Source organism: Hevea brasiliensis, chromosome 2 (assembly GCF_030052815.1).
Source record: "Hevea brasiliensis isolate MT/VB/25A 57/8 chromosome 2, ASM3005281v1, whole genome shotgun sequence".
Classification (NCBI taxonomy): Eukaryota; Viridiplantae; Streptophyta; class Magnoliopsida; order Malpighiales; family Euphorbiaceae; genus Hevea; species Hevea brasiliensis.
In genome coordinates this window covers 15,452,790-15,471,449 of record NC_079494.1, presented here as the reverse complement: position 1 = coordinate 15,471,449, position 18,660 = coordinate 15,452,790, and the positions used below count along the sequence as shown (strand labels likewise).

General features: G+C 34.1%; 1 protein-coding gene and 1 non-coding gene across 2 annotated transcripts; both read left to right on the top strand.

Annotated features, from left to right (window-relative positions):
• The first annotated feature begins 3,096 nt into the window (after window positions 1–3,096).
• Window positions 3,097–3,203, top strand: LOC131178084 (small nucleolar RNA R71). Its single transcript, XR_009147216.1, has one exon. It is a non-coding gene; the product is annotated as a small nucleolar RNA R71 (small nucleolar RNA).
• Window positions 3,204–6,822: 3,619 nt separating this feature from the next.
• Window positions 6,823–10,442, top strand: LOC110657463 (receptor-like protein kinase 7). Its single transcript, XM_021814670.2, has 2 exons — window positions 6,823–9,760; window positions 9,854–10,442. Exons 1-2 carry the CDS (start codon window positions 7,219–7,221, stop codon window positions 10,252–10,254), a joined length of 2,943 nt encoding a protein of 980 aa, XP_021670362.2. The 5' UTR covers window positions 6,823–7,218; the 3' UTR covers window positions 10,255–10,442.
• The last annotated feature ends 8,218 nt before the right edge of the window (window positions 10,443–18,660 follow it).

Here is an 18,660-nt window from a genome sequence, read left to right as displayed (position 1 = left end):
TAGTTGCTAGCATCACACATAATTTCAAAAGGTAGGCTCCAATCAGGTGGTTGCATGATTGGTGCAGTGATGAGAGCTTGCTTCAACCTGCAAAATGCAACCAAACACTCTTGGTCAAATTCAAATGGTGTGTCATTACTTAACAAATTAGACAAAGGTTTAGCTATTTTAGAAAAATCCTTAATAAAGCGTCAGAGAACCCGCATGTCCTAGGAAACTTCGAATTCCCTTGACATTGGTAGGAGGAGCCATCTTCTCTATCACTTCAACTTTGGCTTTATCAACCTCTATTCCTCTGTTAGACACCAAATGTCCAAGCACTATCCCTTCCTGAACCATGAAATGACACTTTTCCCAGTTTAACACAAGGTCAGTATCCGCACATCGCTGCAAAATTTTAGAAAGGTTAGCCAAGCATATATCAAATGAAGATCCATAAATGTAAAAATCGTCCATAAAAACCTCCATTATGTCTTCAATGAAATCGAGAAGATTGCCATCATGCACCTCTAAAAGTGGTGGTGCATTACACAACCCAAATGGCATCCTTCTATAAGCAAAGGTTCCATATGGACAAGTAAAAGTGGTTTTCTCTTGATCATTTGGATGGATAGGGATTTGAAAAAAACCTGAATATCCATCTAAATAGCAAAAGTAAGAATGCCTAGCTAGTCTTTCCAACATTTGATCAATGAAGGGAAGTGGAAAATGATCTTTTCTAGTGGCAACATTTAATTTTCTGTAATCTATGCACATTCGCCAACTAGTCACCGCTCTAGTGGGAATTAATTCATTATTTTCATTTTTGACCACTGTCATTCCACCCTTCTTTGGGACAACATGTACTGGGCTTACCCAAGTACTGTCTGAGATGGGATATATGATCCCTGCATCAAGCAACTTCAAAATCTCCTTTTTAACAACTTCTTTCATATTTGGGTTCAACCTCCTTTGATGTTCAATAGATGGTTTACAATTTTCTTCCAAACTGATTCTATGCATGCAAAAATGTGGGCTTATTCCTTTAATGTTATCTATGGTGTATCCCAAAACTTTCCTAAATTTTCTCAACACTCTTAACAACTTATCAGCCTCTAAAGTACTCAAGTTTGCATTTACAATTACTGGATAAGTGTTATTAGTGCCAAGAAATTCATACCTGAGCTGAGAAGGAAGTTGCTTAAGTTCTACCTTAGGTGCATCTTCTTCCTTGAATGATGATTGCTTAAATTCAGCTTTTTCCTTTTGTGTGAGTTGAAAAACTGGAGCAGAAATGAATGGTGGACTTCCCTCTAAGTGTTGAGTATATGCAGCTACATGAGGGTTGTCATAGTCTATGCCTCCTCCATGAACCAAACAATTTTCAAGTGGATCTTCTGGATATTTCTTTCTGAAGTGTTCTTCAACCAGCTCATCAATAATATCAACTCTCAAGCAAGTATCAGCTTCAGAATGATGCTTTTTCATAGTGTTATTGATATTGAAAATTAACTGCTCTTCACCAACTCTAAGAGTAAGCTTTTCTCCTTTCACATCAATCAATGCTCCTGCTGTAGCTAGAAAGGGTCTCCCCAAGATAATTGGAATATTAGAATCTTCCTCCATGTCCAAGATGACAAAGTCAACAGGTATATAGAACTTTCCAACCTTCAGGGGCACATTCTCCAAAATCCCTTCAGATACTTGATTGTTCTGTCAGCTAACTGAAGAGAAATGTGGGTTGGCTTTAGATCTCCCATGTTGAGCTTTTCATAGATAGAAAGGGGCATAAGGCTAACGCTGGCCCCTAAATCACATAGAGCTTTTGTAGAACAAGACTCTCCAATGTGGCATGGAATTGAGAAACTCCCTGGATCCTTAAGCTTTGGAGGAAGTTTCCTCTGGAGGATAGCACTACATTCTTCTGTCAAAGCTACAGTTTCATCATCTTCAAGTTTTCTCTTATTTGAGAGAATTTCTTTCAAGAATTTTGCATAAGAGGGCATTTGTGAAAGAGCATCAACAAAAGGCACATTTATGTAAAGTTTCTTCAAAACCTCTAAGAACTTCCCAAATTGCCTATCAAGCTTGGCTTTGTGAAATCTTTGAGGAAAGGGAAGTTGTGGCTTGTAGGGCTCAGGAGGTATATACTTCTCTTCTTTTCTTCAAATTTCTCCTTACATTTTTCTCGCACTCTCTTGTTTTCCACTCTCATCTGTTCCTTTCTCATTTTCTCTCTTCTCACTGTTTTCACTCTTCTCATCATTTATAACTTTACCACTTCTTAAAGTAATAGCTTGACAATGCTCTCTTGGATTTTCTGGTTGACTTGGAAGCTTTCCAAAAGATTTGGCACTTGAGGAAGATGCTTGTTGTGCAACTGGTTTTCCAAAGATTCTGTTGTGTGTTTGCATTTGTTCCAGCCTTGCTTTCACCTCTCTCATCTCCTCATCATGCTTATTATCATTGGAAAGAATCTTTTGCAATAAAGCTTGTGGTGGAATTTCGTTCTTCTTTGTTTTGGTGGGGGTTCATATTTTTCTGTGAAAATTGGGCAATGGTTGCCTATTTTGCGATATGGAACTTGACTTTCTTTGTTGTGGTTGAAAATTCGATTTTGAACTTGATTTTGCTGATTGCCCCATGAAAAGTTGGGATGATTCCTCCAATTTGGATTATAAGTTTGAGAATAAGGATTCCCCATTTGCTTGTTTCCATAATTACCAACATATGCCGCTTGTTCTCCATAATCTACTCCACAGCTGGTAGTTTCCTCTGCATAAGCCACTTGTTGTGAACTTCCAGCTGATGATGTTGAACTAACCAACATACTCAAATCTTCCATCTTCTTAGCAAGGACATTTGTAAGTGCATCAAACTTTGCATTAATCATGTTGAATGGATCAAGATCATACATCCCAAGACTTGCCTTTTACGAGTTGTGCTGGTCCTCTTGGACTACTCCAAAGATGAGTATTCTTTGCAATTTTCTCTAATAACTCATAAGCTTCATCTTCATGCTTAATGATGAATTCTCCTCCTGTTTGAGCATCAATAATTCCTCTGATTGCAGGAGTGACATTTGTGTAGAAATTCTGATTTATCATCCATTTTGGAATGGCATGATGTGGGCATAATCTTTCCAATTCCTTCCATCTCATCCATGATTCATAGAGAGTTTCATCTTCTCTTGGTCTGAAAGATGTCATTTGATTCCTCAGCTCTTGAGTTTTTCCAGGTGGAAAATATTGTGCAAGAAATGCATCAGTTAGTTGCTCCCAATTTGTAATGGAGTTGTGAGGTAAAGAATCAAGCCAATCCAATGCTCTATCTTTCAAAGAGAATGGGAATAGCTTCAATCTTGCTGCATCATCAGACACTCCAGGTTGTTTTTGCATGTCGCAAATCATAGCAAACTTCTTCAGGTGTGTGTGTGGATTTTCAGAAGGATGTCCTCCAAATTGAGAGTTTTGGATCATTTGAAGAACTCCAAAATCCATTTTGTAACTGTTCGCATCAATCCTTGGTCTTGCTATGCTCTCTCTCAAGTCATCAAAACGAGGAAAAGCATGATCCATCATACTTCCCCTAGGCACGTTTGCATTAACAACTTCTTCTCCTTGGGCTTCATTTTCATTGTTTTGACCATTTCCAGCATTACCAACACCAATTCTAATTCTTTCATCAGCCATATTTGCTTCAATTTCGGTTTCTCTCTCAGCTTCCTTCCTTTTTCTGGTTTCTTTCTTGTTGGCCTTGCAAAATTTCTCAATTTCAGGATTGAAAAGTAAGGTTGTGTCACTTGAGCTTCTAGCTCTTCTCATAAAAGATTAAAGTACCTGAAAAAGAACAAACAAACACAAAATGAAAAGATAACAAAGATAAAACTAAAAACAACTAAAATAATCAAGAATTCAATCTTAAACAAAGCGGTTCAAGAACGGCGCTAAAAACTTGATGCGTCCCAACCGCAAGTGCACGGTCGCATAAGTAGTATAGAAAAATATCGATCCCACGAGGAGTTGTGTTAATGATTGAATTTTCGATATAAAAGTTGACTAAATTGAAGTATTTATGAGATTAAAATGATGAATTAATGGGTAATGGAGTGTGAAATCTAATTGTGCAAAATTAATCTTCTATTCAACAATGTATTAATTAAACTAAAATTGCATCAAATAGAAATAAGCAAGTTCAAATATGGCAATATTTAAATTGGCAAATGATTAAATTCGATTAGAAATTAACAATGGTAAAAGGGCGATTCCGGAGTTCGGGATTTCATATTCGAGCTATTTTGGGATTTTAAATTGGTTATCCAATCTTGTGATACTAATGGGTCTTAAGGAGATTAATTCTTAAATCCTTTGAATTCCCTTTCGAGTGAGACAAAGAGTGCCTTAATCAAACTAATCCTACTTTCGTGGAGTTAGAATTAATTAAGACCCATTAAGTTCTTTAATTAATCTATGAATCCTCTTAATCCTTAGCCTATTTCTAGGTCTAAGTTAATTAAGTCCAATTTCCTGATTATCTATCACAAGGCCTTCTCCTTTCGGTGCTTCAACCATGGATTAAGAACATTACTCAATGGGATCCTACATTAAGCATGTCATTAAGCATACAAGAAATGAATAAAACTCATTAAGACCACAAAATATAGATTACCCAATCAAAATCCACAAAATATCTCAAATATTACAACCCTTAATCCATAATCAAAAGTAAACTACTCACTATCCATAATGCTTACAAGATATGATGAGTTTAAATGGAAATAAAGCTTTAATCTAAGCTAAGAAGTAAGTAATTAAACACTAGAAATGTAGAAAAGTGTAAAGAAAGAAAGAAATCTGCAAATCTTAGTTGAAAATGGTGTGGAAGGTGAAATGACTCCTCAAATTCTGCTTAGCCTCCTCCTTTCTTCCTTTGCTCCTTTTTTCTCCCCTCTAAAATGAGAAAATGGGACTATTTATAGCATTTTTCTGACATGGAGCCCTAAAATAGTATGTTCTAGGAGGAATACATTAAGGGAATCTTCTGCCAGCTCATTAATGAACTCTTTATGGACTGCATAAGTGGACTGCATAAGTTATGCAGTCCCTTATGCACATTTCGGCTGATTCTGGGTTACTTATGCGAAGCTGCATGACTTGGTGCATAGGTTATGCACAATTTCGTGAATCTGCATAAGGGAGGTGAGAATGTGCATAAGCTGTGCAGTCTCCTTATGCACATTTCGGCTGGTTCTGGAACAGTGTTCTTCCTCCTTATGCAGAACTGCATAGCTTATGCGGCAAGTTATGCACAGTTTGGTCAATGCATATTTCAGCTTGAAAACTTGTTTTTTTTTTTGCATCTTTTTGCTGTAGAAGACACTCCTCAATGGCAAAATTCTCTTTAGTCCTTCAAAAACACCATTTTTCCTACAAAACAAAGTAAAAATTACAAATTAGTGCAAAATTGACAACTATGGAAAACTAACTAATTAACTAATGAAATTAGCTAAAAAAATGACTAATAACCAAATAAAATGATTATGAAATTAGACCTAAATGACTATGCAAAATGTGTGCATCAACATTTATGAGGATTTAACCCAAAATCGTTTAGAGTGGAGAAAGAGAATCCATATAGCCGACTCCAATAAATTTTGGGGATAAAAACTTAGTTGAATTGAGTATTACTTGCCCTTTTTTAAAAAATTATATGATAATTAATAATTAAAAAAAATATAAAAGAAAAAAAATTAAAATAGAAAGTATTGAAAATTTTATTGAAGACATAAAATAATAACAGAGTAATTAAAATAGTATTAAAAATTTAAGTGAGCATAAAAATAATAAAGTAGGGGAATTGTGAAAGTACTGAGAATTAAAAGGAGTGTAGAAAATAATTATTTAGAAAAATTGAGAGAAATTGAAAAAGTATTAATAATTAAAAAGAGTGTAGAGAATAATTATGTAGATAGTTAATGATATATATATATATATATATGAATTAGGAGTTGAGTGAAGTATTTGTTGAATTTTTTTGTATTTAAATCGCTGATTTGGTACGGTTCGGAATCGTCGGTACAATTTGGTTCGAAATCACCGGTTCACGGTTTTTGAAAATTATGAACCTGAACCAAACTATAGAAGGACGGTTTCGGTCTAGTTCGAAGTCAGTTCTGATTTTGATCGATTTCGGTCTGATTTTGATCGAACTGGTTCCGGTTCGATTTCAGTTTGAAACTGTACCGTGGCCACCCCTAGTAAAAGGTATATAATTTTTTCTTCCTTACTCATGTTATCTAATTTTAATATATTAATATTTATTTTTTATTTATATGAATAAATTTATTATTATAAAAATTTTAATTTTAAATTGTTTTCTATTATAAATAATTAAATAACAATTTATTATTATCAAGTATTATTATTAACAATTTTATAATATTTATTGAATGATATACTTATTAAACTCTAGTTCAAACTTAATTAAATTTTAAATTTTAAATTCTTTGTTTTTTATCAATTCATTGATTAGATCAATTTAAAAACCTTAATTAAAATAGACGATACTAAAAATTAAGAAAATTTTTTTATCTACAGAGGAATAATATCACTATTTTTTTTTAATAATATATCAAAGTGTATGATTGACTCAGTCCATAGTAGAACTAATAGTAAGATTTATTTTTAATTTTTTTTAATTATTTAATAAAAAAATAATAACCCGAGCAATGATTAACGAGTTTGAAATCTTTTCTTTTTTTTCTTTTTTATCATAAAGTTAAATGAGAAATCAACTTATATCTTTTACATACAAATGGTGAGTAAAGAATTCTAAATATCGAATGTTCAAATTTTATAAACAGAGAAAATCACTGTTAGAATGTTTTGAGCCTACCCTATCAGCTACCCTAAGTGCCATCTTTAATATCTTTTATAATTGCAGCTAAATTGCCTCCGACTTGCAAGTTGCAAACACACGTGCGCGAGAGTACTATAAAACACTGCTTCATTTCAAGGATATAACTGAGAAACAAAGCTGTAATCTAATTACCGTTACAACAGAAGGGAAATAGCCAATGGAATAGCCACCGTAAGCAATCACAGTAGCATATCAAATGTGAAAGCTACCCCGCCGCCTTGGTTAAAATTGGCGTTGCATCGCTCTCTTTCTTCCATTCTTCTTCTTCTCTGATTAAAACACCTTAACTAAAAATACTTTCTTTCCTCTTCACCGCCCGACATGTCAACGGCCTCTTTTTCTCTCCTCCTCTGTTTTCTCTGTTTCTTCTCTTCCCTCAATTCGCAATCCGACGAGCTTCAAGTTCTCCTCAACGTCAAAACTGCATTTCAAAAGTCGAATACTAATGTTTTCAATTCATGGGTTTCAAGTAATTCCATCTGTAACTTTGCTGGAATCACATGCAATTCAGGCAATTCTGTCACTGAAATTGAACTCTCATATCAGAACTTAGTCGGAGTTGTTCCTCTTGATTCAATATGCAAGCTCCCATCCTTAGAAAAGCTCTCGCTTGGTTTCAATTCCTTGTCGGGTAGTATCAGTGATGACTTGAATAAGTGCACAAATTTGCGATATCTAGACCTTGGAAATAATCTTTTTAGTGGTCATTTTCCTGAATTTTCTTCTTTGAGTCAATTACAGCACTTGTTCTTGAACCTAACTGGGTTGTCGGGTGTCTTTCCATGGAAGTCACTGGAAAATATCACGGGTCTTGTTACGCTGAGTTTAGGAGACAATCCCTTCTATCCAACTCCATTTCCATTGGAGATTGTTAAGCTAACCAAACTGAATTGGCTTTACTTATCGAATTGCAGCATCGGTGGCACGATTCCACAAGATATTGGAAATCTTTCCGAGCTCATAAACTTGGAACTTTCCGATAATAATATGTCCGGAGAGATTCCTTCCCAGATAGGATTGCTCAAGAACCTCTGGCAGCTGGAGCTCTACAAAAACAGCTTGACCGGAAAATTACCAGTTGAAATTGGAAACCTTACAAAACTGGAGAAATTCGATGCGTCCATGAACTATCTTGAAGGTGGTTTATCTGAATTGAGATTCTTGACAAACCTGGTAACTCTGCAGCTATTCGAGAACGAGCTTTCTGGTGAAATACCAATGGAGTTTGGCCAGTTCAAGAAACTCGTAAATCTTTCTCTGTACGGGAACAAGTTAACCGGTCCTCTTCCTCCTCAGCTTGGTTCTTGGGCCAATTTTATTTTCATCGATGTCTCAGAGAATTACTTGACAGGTCCGATTCCACCAGATATGTGCAAGCAGGGGACCATGGAAGCGCTTCTCATGCTCCAAAATAATTTTACCGGGGAAATTCCGGCCAGCTATGCGAGTTGTACTACGTTGAAGAGATTCAGAGTCAGTAAAAACTCGCTTTCGGGCACTGTTCCTGCTGGAATTTGGGGATTGCCCATTATGAACATAATCGATATCGAGTTTAATCAATTTGAAGGTCCAGTGACTTCTGATATTAGGAACGCCAAGGCTCTTGGACAGTTGTTTCTGGGATACAACCGATTATCCGGTGAATTGCCAGGGGAGATTTCGGGAGCTACGTCGTTGGTTTCGATAAAGTTAAACGACAATCAATTTTCAGGCAAGATACCGGAGACAATTGGAGAACTTAAGCACCTAAGCAGCCTTCATTTGGAGAACAATATGTTCTCTGGTTCGATTCCAGAGTCTCTAGGCTCTTGTGATTCTCTCAGCGATCTAAACATAGCTCATAATTTGCTTTCCGGTGAAATCCCATCATCCATAGGATCTCTACCGACTCTAAATTCTCTGAATTTATCAGAGAATCAACTTTCAGGTCAAATTCCAGACACCTTGTCGTCTTTGAGTCTAAGCCTCCTTGATCTAACCCACAATAGGTTAACTGGTCGCATACCTCAATCTCTGTCAATTGAAGCATACAACGGAAGTTTCGCCGGAAATTCTGGCCTCTGCAGCCAAACAGTGAGCACTTTTCAGCTATGCAAGCCTGAAGCCGGGATGTCCAAAGATGTCCGTACGCTTATTGCTTGCTTTGGTGTAGGTGCTGCAATATTGGTTCTCTCACTTGTATACTTCTTGTACTTAAAGAAGAAAGAAAAGGATCATGAACGTTCATTGAAGGAAGAATCTTGGGACGTAAAGTCCTTCCATGTGTTAGGCTTCGGTGAGGATGAGATTCTAGATTCCATAAAGGAAGAGAATTTAATAGGAAAAGGAGGTTCTGGAAATGTGTACAAAGTAGCACTTGCCAATGGTAAAGAACTTGCTGTGAAACATATTTTGAATACAGATTCCTGTGGCCGGAATAAGAGCTGGAGCACGACACCGATGCTTGCTAGACGGGGAGGAAAATCTAAAGAATTTGATGCTGAGGTGCATACCTTGAGCTCAACAAGGCATGTCAATGTGGTGAAGCTGTATTGTAGCATTACCAGTGAGGATTCTAGCCTGTTGGTTTACGAGTATATGCCTAATGGTAGCTTATGGGATCGTCTGCATACTTCAACGAAGATGGAGCTTGAATGGGAGACGAGGTATGAGATCGCTTTGGGAGCAGCTAAGGGACTGGAGTATCTGCATCATGGATGCGACAGACCCATAATTCACAGAGATGTGAAGTCCAGTAATATTTTGTTGGATGAGTTTTTGAAGCCTAGGATAGCTGATTTTGGCCTGGCCAAGATTGTTCAAGCCAATGGAGGCAAAGACTCCACCCATGTCATTGCTGGTACCCATGGTTATATAGCTCCAGGTAATCAAATTATGTTTTTGATCTCTATTTTCTTCTTCATGAGAAGATCAATTATGGGTTTTGTTTGTTAATTTAGTACGTTTAATTGTGCAGAATATGGATACACATACAAAGTCAGTGAGAAGAGTGATGTTTACAGCTTTGGAGTGGTACTAATGGAGTTGGTGAGTGGAAAGAGGCCAATAGAGCCAGAGTTTGGAGACAACAAAGACATAGTAGATTGGGTCTCCAGCAACTTGAAGAGTAAAGAGAGAGTGTTAAGCATAGTAGACTCCAGAATTCCAGAATTTTTCAAGGAAGATGTTGTCAAGGTATTGAGAATTGCAATTCTCTGCACTGAGCGGCTTCCATCACTAAGACCCACCATGAGAAGTGTAGTTCAAATGCTAAGAGAAGCTGAACCTTGTAAGCTGGCAGGTATTGTCATTAGTAAAGATGGTGCTAGCAAGAAAAAGGAAGTGACAGATAAGGGGAAGTTCAGTCCTGGCGTTTAAGTGTCTCCAACTGGTATTTCTTGGAAAAAAAAGAATCCAACTTTAACATGTACTATATGTAGTGCAATATATTAGCCAATTTGTAATTTTGATGCAGAAAGCCAGTGCTCTCTTGTGTTATTTTAAACAACTGAAGGCGAAAGAGATCCCAAAATCTAATAAAATTGATGGAGGTTTTGTTTCTCAAACGCATCTCGTCTCCTACATCCAATCCTTTGATGAGTTATTTAGTATTTTTCCATATTATGGTCACCCACACCCCACAATTAGCTCTGTACATTTTTTTTTTAAATCTCTATCATAAAAAGATTTAAACATAAGATCTCGTAAAGGAAGCAACGTCTTGTAATGGTAGAAAGATTGTCATGGCCTCTCTGAAAGCATAAATTTAAATGAATTCCTGTTAGTTATAACCGATTGATATAATTATGAGAGGATTTCAATAAGAGGATAAGAGAGGGAAAACATATATTAACAAGAAACCAATAATTGGAGAATTTATCGGTTTGTTAATTATGACGAGACTCACAATAATTAATTGCCATTATAACACCATATTGGGTACATTTGAGTTCTGGAACAATTGGTAGGTGAACAGCAGTAAGGTCAAAAGTGTTTCCTGCAGGAAGCTGTAGCCGAGCAATCAAGCCAGATAAACAAATCCTTAGAAGCAAAGTTCATTTGTTTGTGTGTTTATTTATTCTTATGAGATGGGAATTGACAAAGAATGCATATATTGTGATTTCCAACCACTCCTTGGAAAGGAGCCTTTGCATCAAACCAATTTTTTTTTTTTTTTAATTAACAGTTTAAGTGGAATTGTGCACATTGATTAACGAAAGGCCGTGCAGCGTCAGAAGCAAATAAGCCAATCGGTCAGGATATAGAAAGATAAGATTGAAGAGATAAAATGAATAGCTAAACTAGGGTCCTCCATAATGGGCTCAATAGATAATTGCACACGGCAGGCCTTCAATGGCCGCTTGGAGTAAACCCCACAAAATAATAAACAGTGTGTCATGAATTCAAAATTGGCCCTCGTTTGCTTAATAAGAAATTTGGAGAATTATTATCAAGTCTATAAATATTTACCAATATTCACATGTCAATTGGATTTTTTAATTTGATTTAGTCAACGAAATAATTCTTTTATCTAATTTTTTTATATTTTATTATTAAGACTTTTTTAGATGTGAGAAGTGTGCCATTCATTGATTCTGTTCTGAACCAATTTAAATCGCAAAAATTGAAATGCTGAAAATGGAATGGTTATATTCAATTTTTGGAACAGAATGCGAAACTCTGCTATTTTCAAGAAAACGATACTATTTGCCCGTGCTTATTGCTTATTTCCAAACAAATTTAATCAATTAATAATTTAAAGAAAATATTTTAAAAAATTATTTAAATTTCAATGGAGAGAGAATAAACCAAGTCGTTATTTAGAAAAAACTAGGGATTAACATGTAAATTTTACCATATCTTAAAAACTTATTTATAATTTACCCTTTTTATTTCCTATGGCACTGTGGTCATCACTAGAGGTGGCAATTTGTGTCGTGTTGTGTCTAAACGGGTCGCGTCTCGTTTTGATGGGACACGATTATACTTGACTCGAACATGACACGATTATTATTTATGCTATAAACTCCTAACTCAAATGCGACTCATTTATTAAACTGGTCACACGATACGACCCATATAAACTGTTTAGTAAATAAGTCACCTAAACAAGTTATAAGACATGACTCATGTAATCCATTTAATGACCCATTTATTAAATAAGTCATCTAAATAAGTTATACGACATAATCCGTAAATCTGTTTAATGACCCATATTACTTGTTTACTTAAAAATTTTGAAATGATTGCAAGGGAGAGGATAAGATTTGAACATGTGTCTATCTAATACTCATATAATTAATAACTAACTGTACTATACTTGAACTTCATATATGATATTCTTCATATATAAATTAAATTAAAATATTAAATAAATAAATAATTAATAATATTACCAATATATTTTATCGGTGTATTCATAGAAATTATTTTTTAATCAATATTAAAATTTTATTAAATTTAATTTTTTATTTTAATTCTTAAAATAAATAAATTTTTGTTTTTAAATGTTAACAATCTTCGAATGAAATTTAGAATCACTATGTAGTTTTATTTTTTTAGGCTCGTATAATTTATTTATATATAAAATGAGTAGTATAATGAAATTGATTATAATATTTGAGTCTAAATTTTTTCCTGTTATTTACTATGTAATTTGTTTAATATAGATGATATTAATCAAGAATTTAAATTTTCTTTTAATATCAAATGTTTCTTAAAAATAATAAAAAAATAAATTATAAGATATTAAGAGTAAAATTATATTAAGTCATTAATGACATTAACTCGATTACTCACCCTAGTGTTTATGATGTGGAAGCAGTTGTAGGTCCTCAAGTGGTACCAGCTCCCCAGTCATAGCAAGTGCAAATGCCCCAAGTGACCTTTGGCTCTTTTGGCTGAGGGGACAATAACTTAAGAGGAACCACAGTGTTTGCCGTGCAGATACGTCAACTAGTACCAGCACCTTTACCTCAGGTACCAATATAACACCCCTATTTGTATAGCTAGGTATATTTCACTGTTCCGGTGACCGGAGTCGGTCCAGACAATTAAGGGGATTCGAACCACACTTAAGACAACTAGATAAACCGTAAACACAAATAATTAGTAATTGTCAATTAGTTAAGTATAAATAAGAAAAACAGAACATAAGAAGTTAAACGAGCCGAGAGTCACAGCGATGGGTGACTTTCTTGGGAACGACTACGAAGTCCATTTAAATTCAAATTTCGAACTGTAAAATGTGATGCTGCGGTCCTTAAGACCATTACGAACACAGTGAAAAAGAGAAAATCACGGAAAAAGGTTGTTAAGCCAGTCAAATAATTAGGTCAGGGAGCAGAAGAAATATTGAATTATTTGCAAACCGAATTGAACCGGCAAGGGGCAATTTGGTCAATTGACCCCGAGAGCTGACTCCTGACCTAACTGTCAAATAAAATCGGAGAAAAGAAAATTTCGGAGTCGAGAATTAAATTAAAGAACTAATAGAAAAATAAATAAAAAAAAGAAAAAAAAAGAAAAAGGTGTAGGGAGATGACATCATGCATGACATCATGCATGATGCCATAAGTATTTTAATTAAAATTTTATTTAATTAGATTTTTGGTCTTCCTAAGACATAAAAAGAGAAAAGAAAAGAAAAGAAAAAAAAAATACAAGTCTTCTTCTTTCATAAACTTGCCGCCTCACTCCCTCTCTCAACTCTCCCTCTCCACAAACTCCATTAAAGCTCAATTTTGAGCTTGTGTATTATAAGATTTCACCATAGAAAAGTAAGCCACCATAGTTAAAGCTTGTCTAGGCAACTTGAGAAGAGGATTGAGCAAGAAAGAAAGAAGGAAAGAGGGGTGGAATTGAAGATTGAAATTTAAAGTTTAAGGTTAGTGAATTTAAATTGAAAATTTATGTTTAATATTTGTGTTCTTGGTGTAGGTAACTTAAATCTTAACTTAAAATGAAATAAAAAAATTTGTGAGGGACCAAACTAAAAATTTGGCCAACTAGGGTTACTATGCATATGTTTGAGTTTTGATTGAATTTAATATGTTAGGCAAGCTTGTTTGAATGAAGTAGTAAGATTGAGATGCTTAGAATTGGTTAAATGTGACAATTTATTGTGATTAGGATTTTGGACATTAGGGTTTAGAAACAAAAATGTGAGAAACTTGTAAATGATGTATTGGACCTAATTTGAAGTCAGAAATGGTCAATGGTGACCAAATGAAGTGTGTTGGAATGGTTGGAGTTGAAACCAAATTCGGATTCAATGTGGTCATGCTGCTGGCAGCATGACCAAGTCAAATTTGAAGGACCAAAAATGAAATTTTATAAGTCCAATTGGTATGAGACTAATTGGGGATGAAAATAGACACTAAATGACACAATTTTCATTTAGGAAGCATGCCCAAAAAGTGACCAAAACCTAGTGAACAAATTGACCAAAGTTGAAAAATCACAGTCTGCCTCTGTACAAACTGACCAAATGAATAGTATTTGTTCATTTAGCCATAACTTGAGCTAGGTAGGTCAAAATGACCTGAAATTTTACCAGTGGTTAGATGAGATATAGACCTAAAACTTTCATGAAGAACACCAACTCAAATTATGCCATGAACCAAGTCATTTGGCCACCTCCAAGTTCGTGACCTAAAACTGCCAGCACAAAAAAATTGCCCAGAATTCTGGGTTGAGTCCAATCCGACAGCCATGGTTCAAATAGCTATAACTTGAGCTAAAAAACTCCAATTGGAGTAATTAAAAAAGGAGAATAAACTTAAAACAATAAGGAACATTTTCTATGAAGGAAGTTTTACCAAATTCTAACAGAAAAGTGACCAATGGAACAGTGCAACTTAAGACACCAAAACCGAAAATTTGCAAATTTACCTAAAATACTTAGAATTTGAGTAAACCACCAAAACCAACAAATTTAGTGACAAAAATATGGTATGTGGGTGAAGTTGGAATTCCCATACCTATTAAACCTTAGAAAGTCAACAAATTGACTTGAATAGTACCATAAATAGTAACTCTAAAATGAAAATTTCCAAGAATGTTAGTTTAAGCATATTTGGGCTAAAATTAAGTATTTATGAATTAATTATTGGATTTACTGTGAAATAAGGTACTGAAACACTATAAATTTTGTGTTTCAGCTGAAAAAGACCCAGAAGGCCTAAAGGCAATTAAGTCCAGGTTTGTGCACAATAACTTTAAATTATTGTTTTCCCATTGAAAACTTGATTTGTATGCATTGTGTTAATTATGGATTTTGAGAACTATGGTGTTGCCACTTGTTAATGGAAATTTGATTTTGAAAATCGATTGTGTTTGTGCACAAAAATTTTAAATTATAGTTTTCATAATGAAAATTAATTATTGATTTGTATGAAATATTTGAATAATATGGTTTTGAATTTAGTTATGGCTTTGAATATCTTATTTGAAAAATAGTGTGTTGCCTACTTGTAAATGAAAAGTTTAGAGTGAAATGTGATTTGTGAATTGTATAAAATATTTGAATAACTTGATTTAAATTGTTTTTAGTTCACACTTGGCATGACAATATTAATATGTTCCTCCTCCACTTGTGGGGTGAGTATGATATTTGATCAGTTTCCTCCCTCTTTGGCTTCCTGGTTTGAGGAGTGAGTGTGGATAAGTACTCATTAGCTAGCTAGCCACCTCCCTCATTGATTTCGATTAATGGGGTTGTTTGCCTTGTCGTGATGTACACACGACATGTTCGGAAATTTTGTGTCATGGCCTAAGTTGTGTTATTGTTTGGCAACACTATATTTATTAAATTGTTTGATCAAATTGTGCTATATTAAGTTTTGAAAATTTTGATTTGTTATAAATATGATTTGAAAAAAAAAATGTGAAATGCGATTATGAGATTTTTGAATGATGATTTGTTTATAAATGTTTTATATTTTGCATTTTATGCTTTATTGTGCACCACTGAGTATTTATATACTCAGCGATAGCTTTAACTTGTTGTCGCAGATAGAGAAAAGGAAATAGCAGCAGAGCGAGCTTCTACAGTTAGAGAAGAGCATAATTGAAAAATTTTTATACGGGTATTTGTCTATACCCTGGTAGTTTAGTTTGATGTAAATATGATAGTATGCATATGTATCCCTGTAATTTGAGCAGTTGTACAGATAAAATTGTAATAATATTATTTTTGAGATTTTGCATCTGTAAATTAACTTATGACTGTAAATTAATGATTTAAAATGCAATGTGCATGAGTTATGAAATGTTTTGAGATATTAATTTGGGATTTGAAATTTGGATTTTGAGTTGAAGTGTTGCCATTGTTGTTGATTTGAAGTTTGGTGGTTGCAAATGAAGTTGTGATTGAGAAATATATTGAGAGTGTTTTTATTTTCAGGTTTTGAAGAACTATTTTCTCAAAATACAGACGGCACTCTGCCGAAATTTTTGTAAAAATTTGCGAAGATTTTAAATAACCAAAAATTTGATTTATGTTTGGACTCTAAATGAAGGTTTTTAAAATTTGAAAAAAATTTTACCCACCAATTCCAAAATGAACGAAAATGGTTTTAAAATCCCTTGTAGTATATTTAATGGGTTACCGGTAGGTGAAGTACAATAATTCATTAGGTGTACTCCGGGAATATGTTACATCTTACGAGGAGTAGGGTGTGACAACCAACTCCTTTAGTCCAGGTGCTTTCCATTCCAGCTGCACCCAAGGTGGTAATGGATGCTATTAGAGATCTTGTGCAGGAGCTGTATGGTCTTGGCCTTAGACAAATTGGCCTACCAGAGTCTATAAGCCATATCCAAACTTTATTGACAAAAAGAACCCATATCCAAGAGGGTATCGCATGCCGGACTTCATTATCTTTTTAAGAAAAGATGAACAGTCAACTCTGGAACACATAACAAGGTTCAAAAACTAGTGTGGTGAGCTATCAAATTATGAGAATTTTGCCAGTTATAAGCTGAGATTGTTTCCAAACTCTCTTATGGGTACTGCTTTTACTTGGTACTTGTCACACCCTATGCCTTCGTAAGATGTAACGTGATCCCGTAGTACACCTAATGAATTACCGTACTTCGCCTACCGGTAACCCATTAAATACACTAAAAGGGATTTTAAAAAATTTCTTACTTCTTTTTAAAGTAGTGAGCACTTTTGACAGGTGTTAAAACTTTTTAATCGAAGTTAAATCACACATTAGGTCTGAAGTATCAATAATTTTTGTAAAGATTTCGGCAGAGTGCCGTCTGTATTTGGAGTAAAACAGTTCTTCAAAAAATGTAAAAAACACTTCCACTATGTTTGTTCAATTCCAAACTCCAATATGGCTTAACAAAAATCAATGTCTTCAACACAGTTCAAACTCAATTCAATGTCATTTTCAGCAATTCCAAATATAAAGTGCAAAATAAATGAGTATTTCAAAAGCTAAAATAAGAGAATTGTAATACAACATTTTGATAGGCCAAAATAATTTATAACTTTATTTTACAACTGCTCAAGACCAAAGTATAATATATACATACAGTTCACATACATTATAATAATATTTATAAGGAAGTGGTATACTCAATATACCTGGCAAAATCCCAAAGCGAAGTCACAAGTAGCCTACTCTGCTATTTTATCTATCTGTCTACCTGCGACAGCAATAAAAAAAAGCTATCGCTAAGTAAAATTTACTCAGTGGTGCACAATAACAATTTAAAATGCGATATATAAAACTTTTATTGACAATTTACAATTCAAATAATTCATAATTTTATATCATAATTTTCAAAGCTCATATAACACAAATTTGATCAAACAATTGAATAACACAGTGTTGTCAATCAATAATACAACTTAGGTCATGACACAAATTTTTTGAACATGCCGTGTTGTACACCACGACAAGGCATACTCACCCCACTAATCAAAATCAATGAGGAAGGTGGCTAGCTAGCTAATAAGTACTCATCCATACTCACCTCAGACTGGCAAGTCAAAGAGGGAGGAATATAGTTATACTCACCCCACAAATGGAGGAAGAACATAGTGATATTGCCATGCCAAGTGTGAATAAAAAATAATTTCAATCACAATATTTAAATATTTTATACAAACCATAAATCACATTTTATCTCAAAATTTCCATTTACAAAGTAGGCAACACAATAATTTCCAAATAAAATTCCCAAAGCCAAAACAATAAAAAATTATTCATAACTCATTTCTTCAAATAAATTTTCTAGTAAAAGCAGTGAATATAAAAAGTATTGTGCACAGATCTGATTTGAGTCGCCTCTAGTCCTTGAATCAATGTTCCTTATGCTTTTCAATATCCTTTTCAACTGAAACACACAATTTAAAGTGTTTCAGTACTCAGTTAAATTATTTCTAACAATAAAATCCAATATCTAAATTTTCTTGGTACTATTTCCTTTAATTCATTTCATTAGTCAACCTATAATGTTAACCATTAATTCACACTAGGCGAATTAATTTTAAAGTTCACAATTTGTCACATTTTATAGTCTCTAAGTGTTGGTATATGTTACCAATTTCATTTTAAAGCTTATTGCATTTTATTACTATTTTCCAGATTTCATGGCCAATGTTTACTATTTATTGGACCAAGCTACAGTGTAAATTTAATAGATTTCTCTTCATTAAATTGTTTCTCATTGTGTCTTCTTTAATTTTCTCTTTGAATGACTCCATTTGGAGTTGTATAGCTCAAGTTATGATCAATTAACCATAACTAGATCAAATCTAAATTT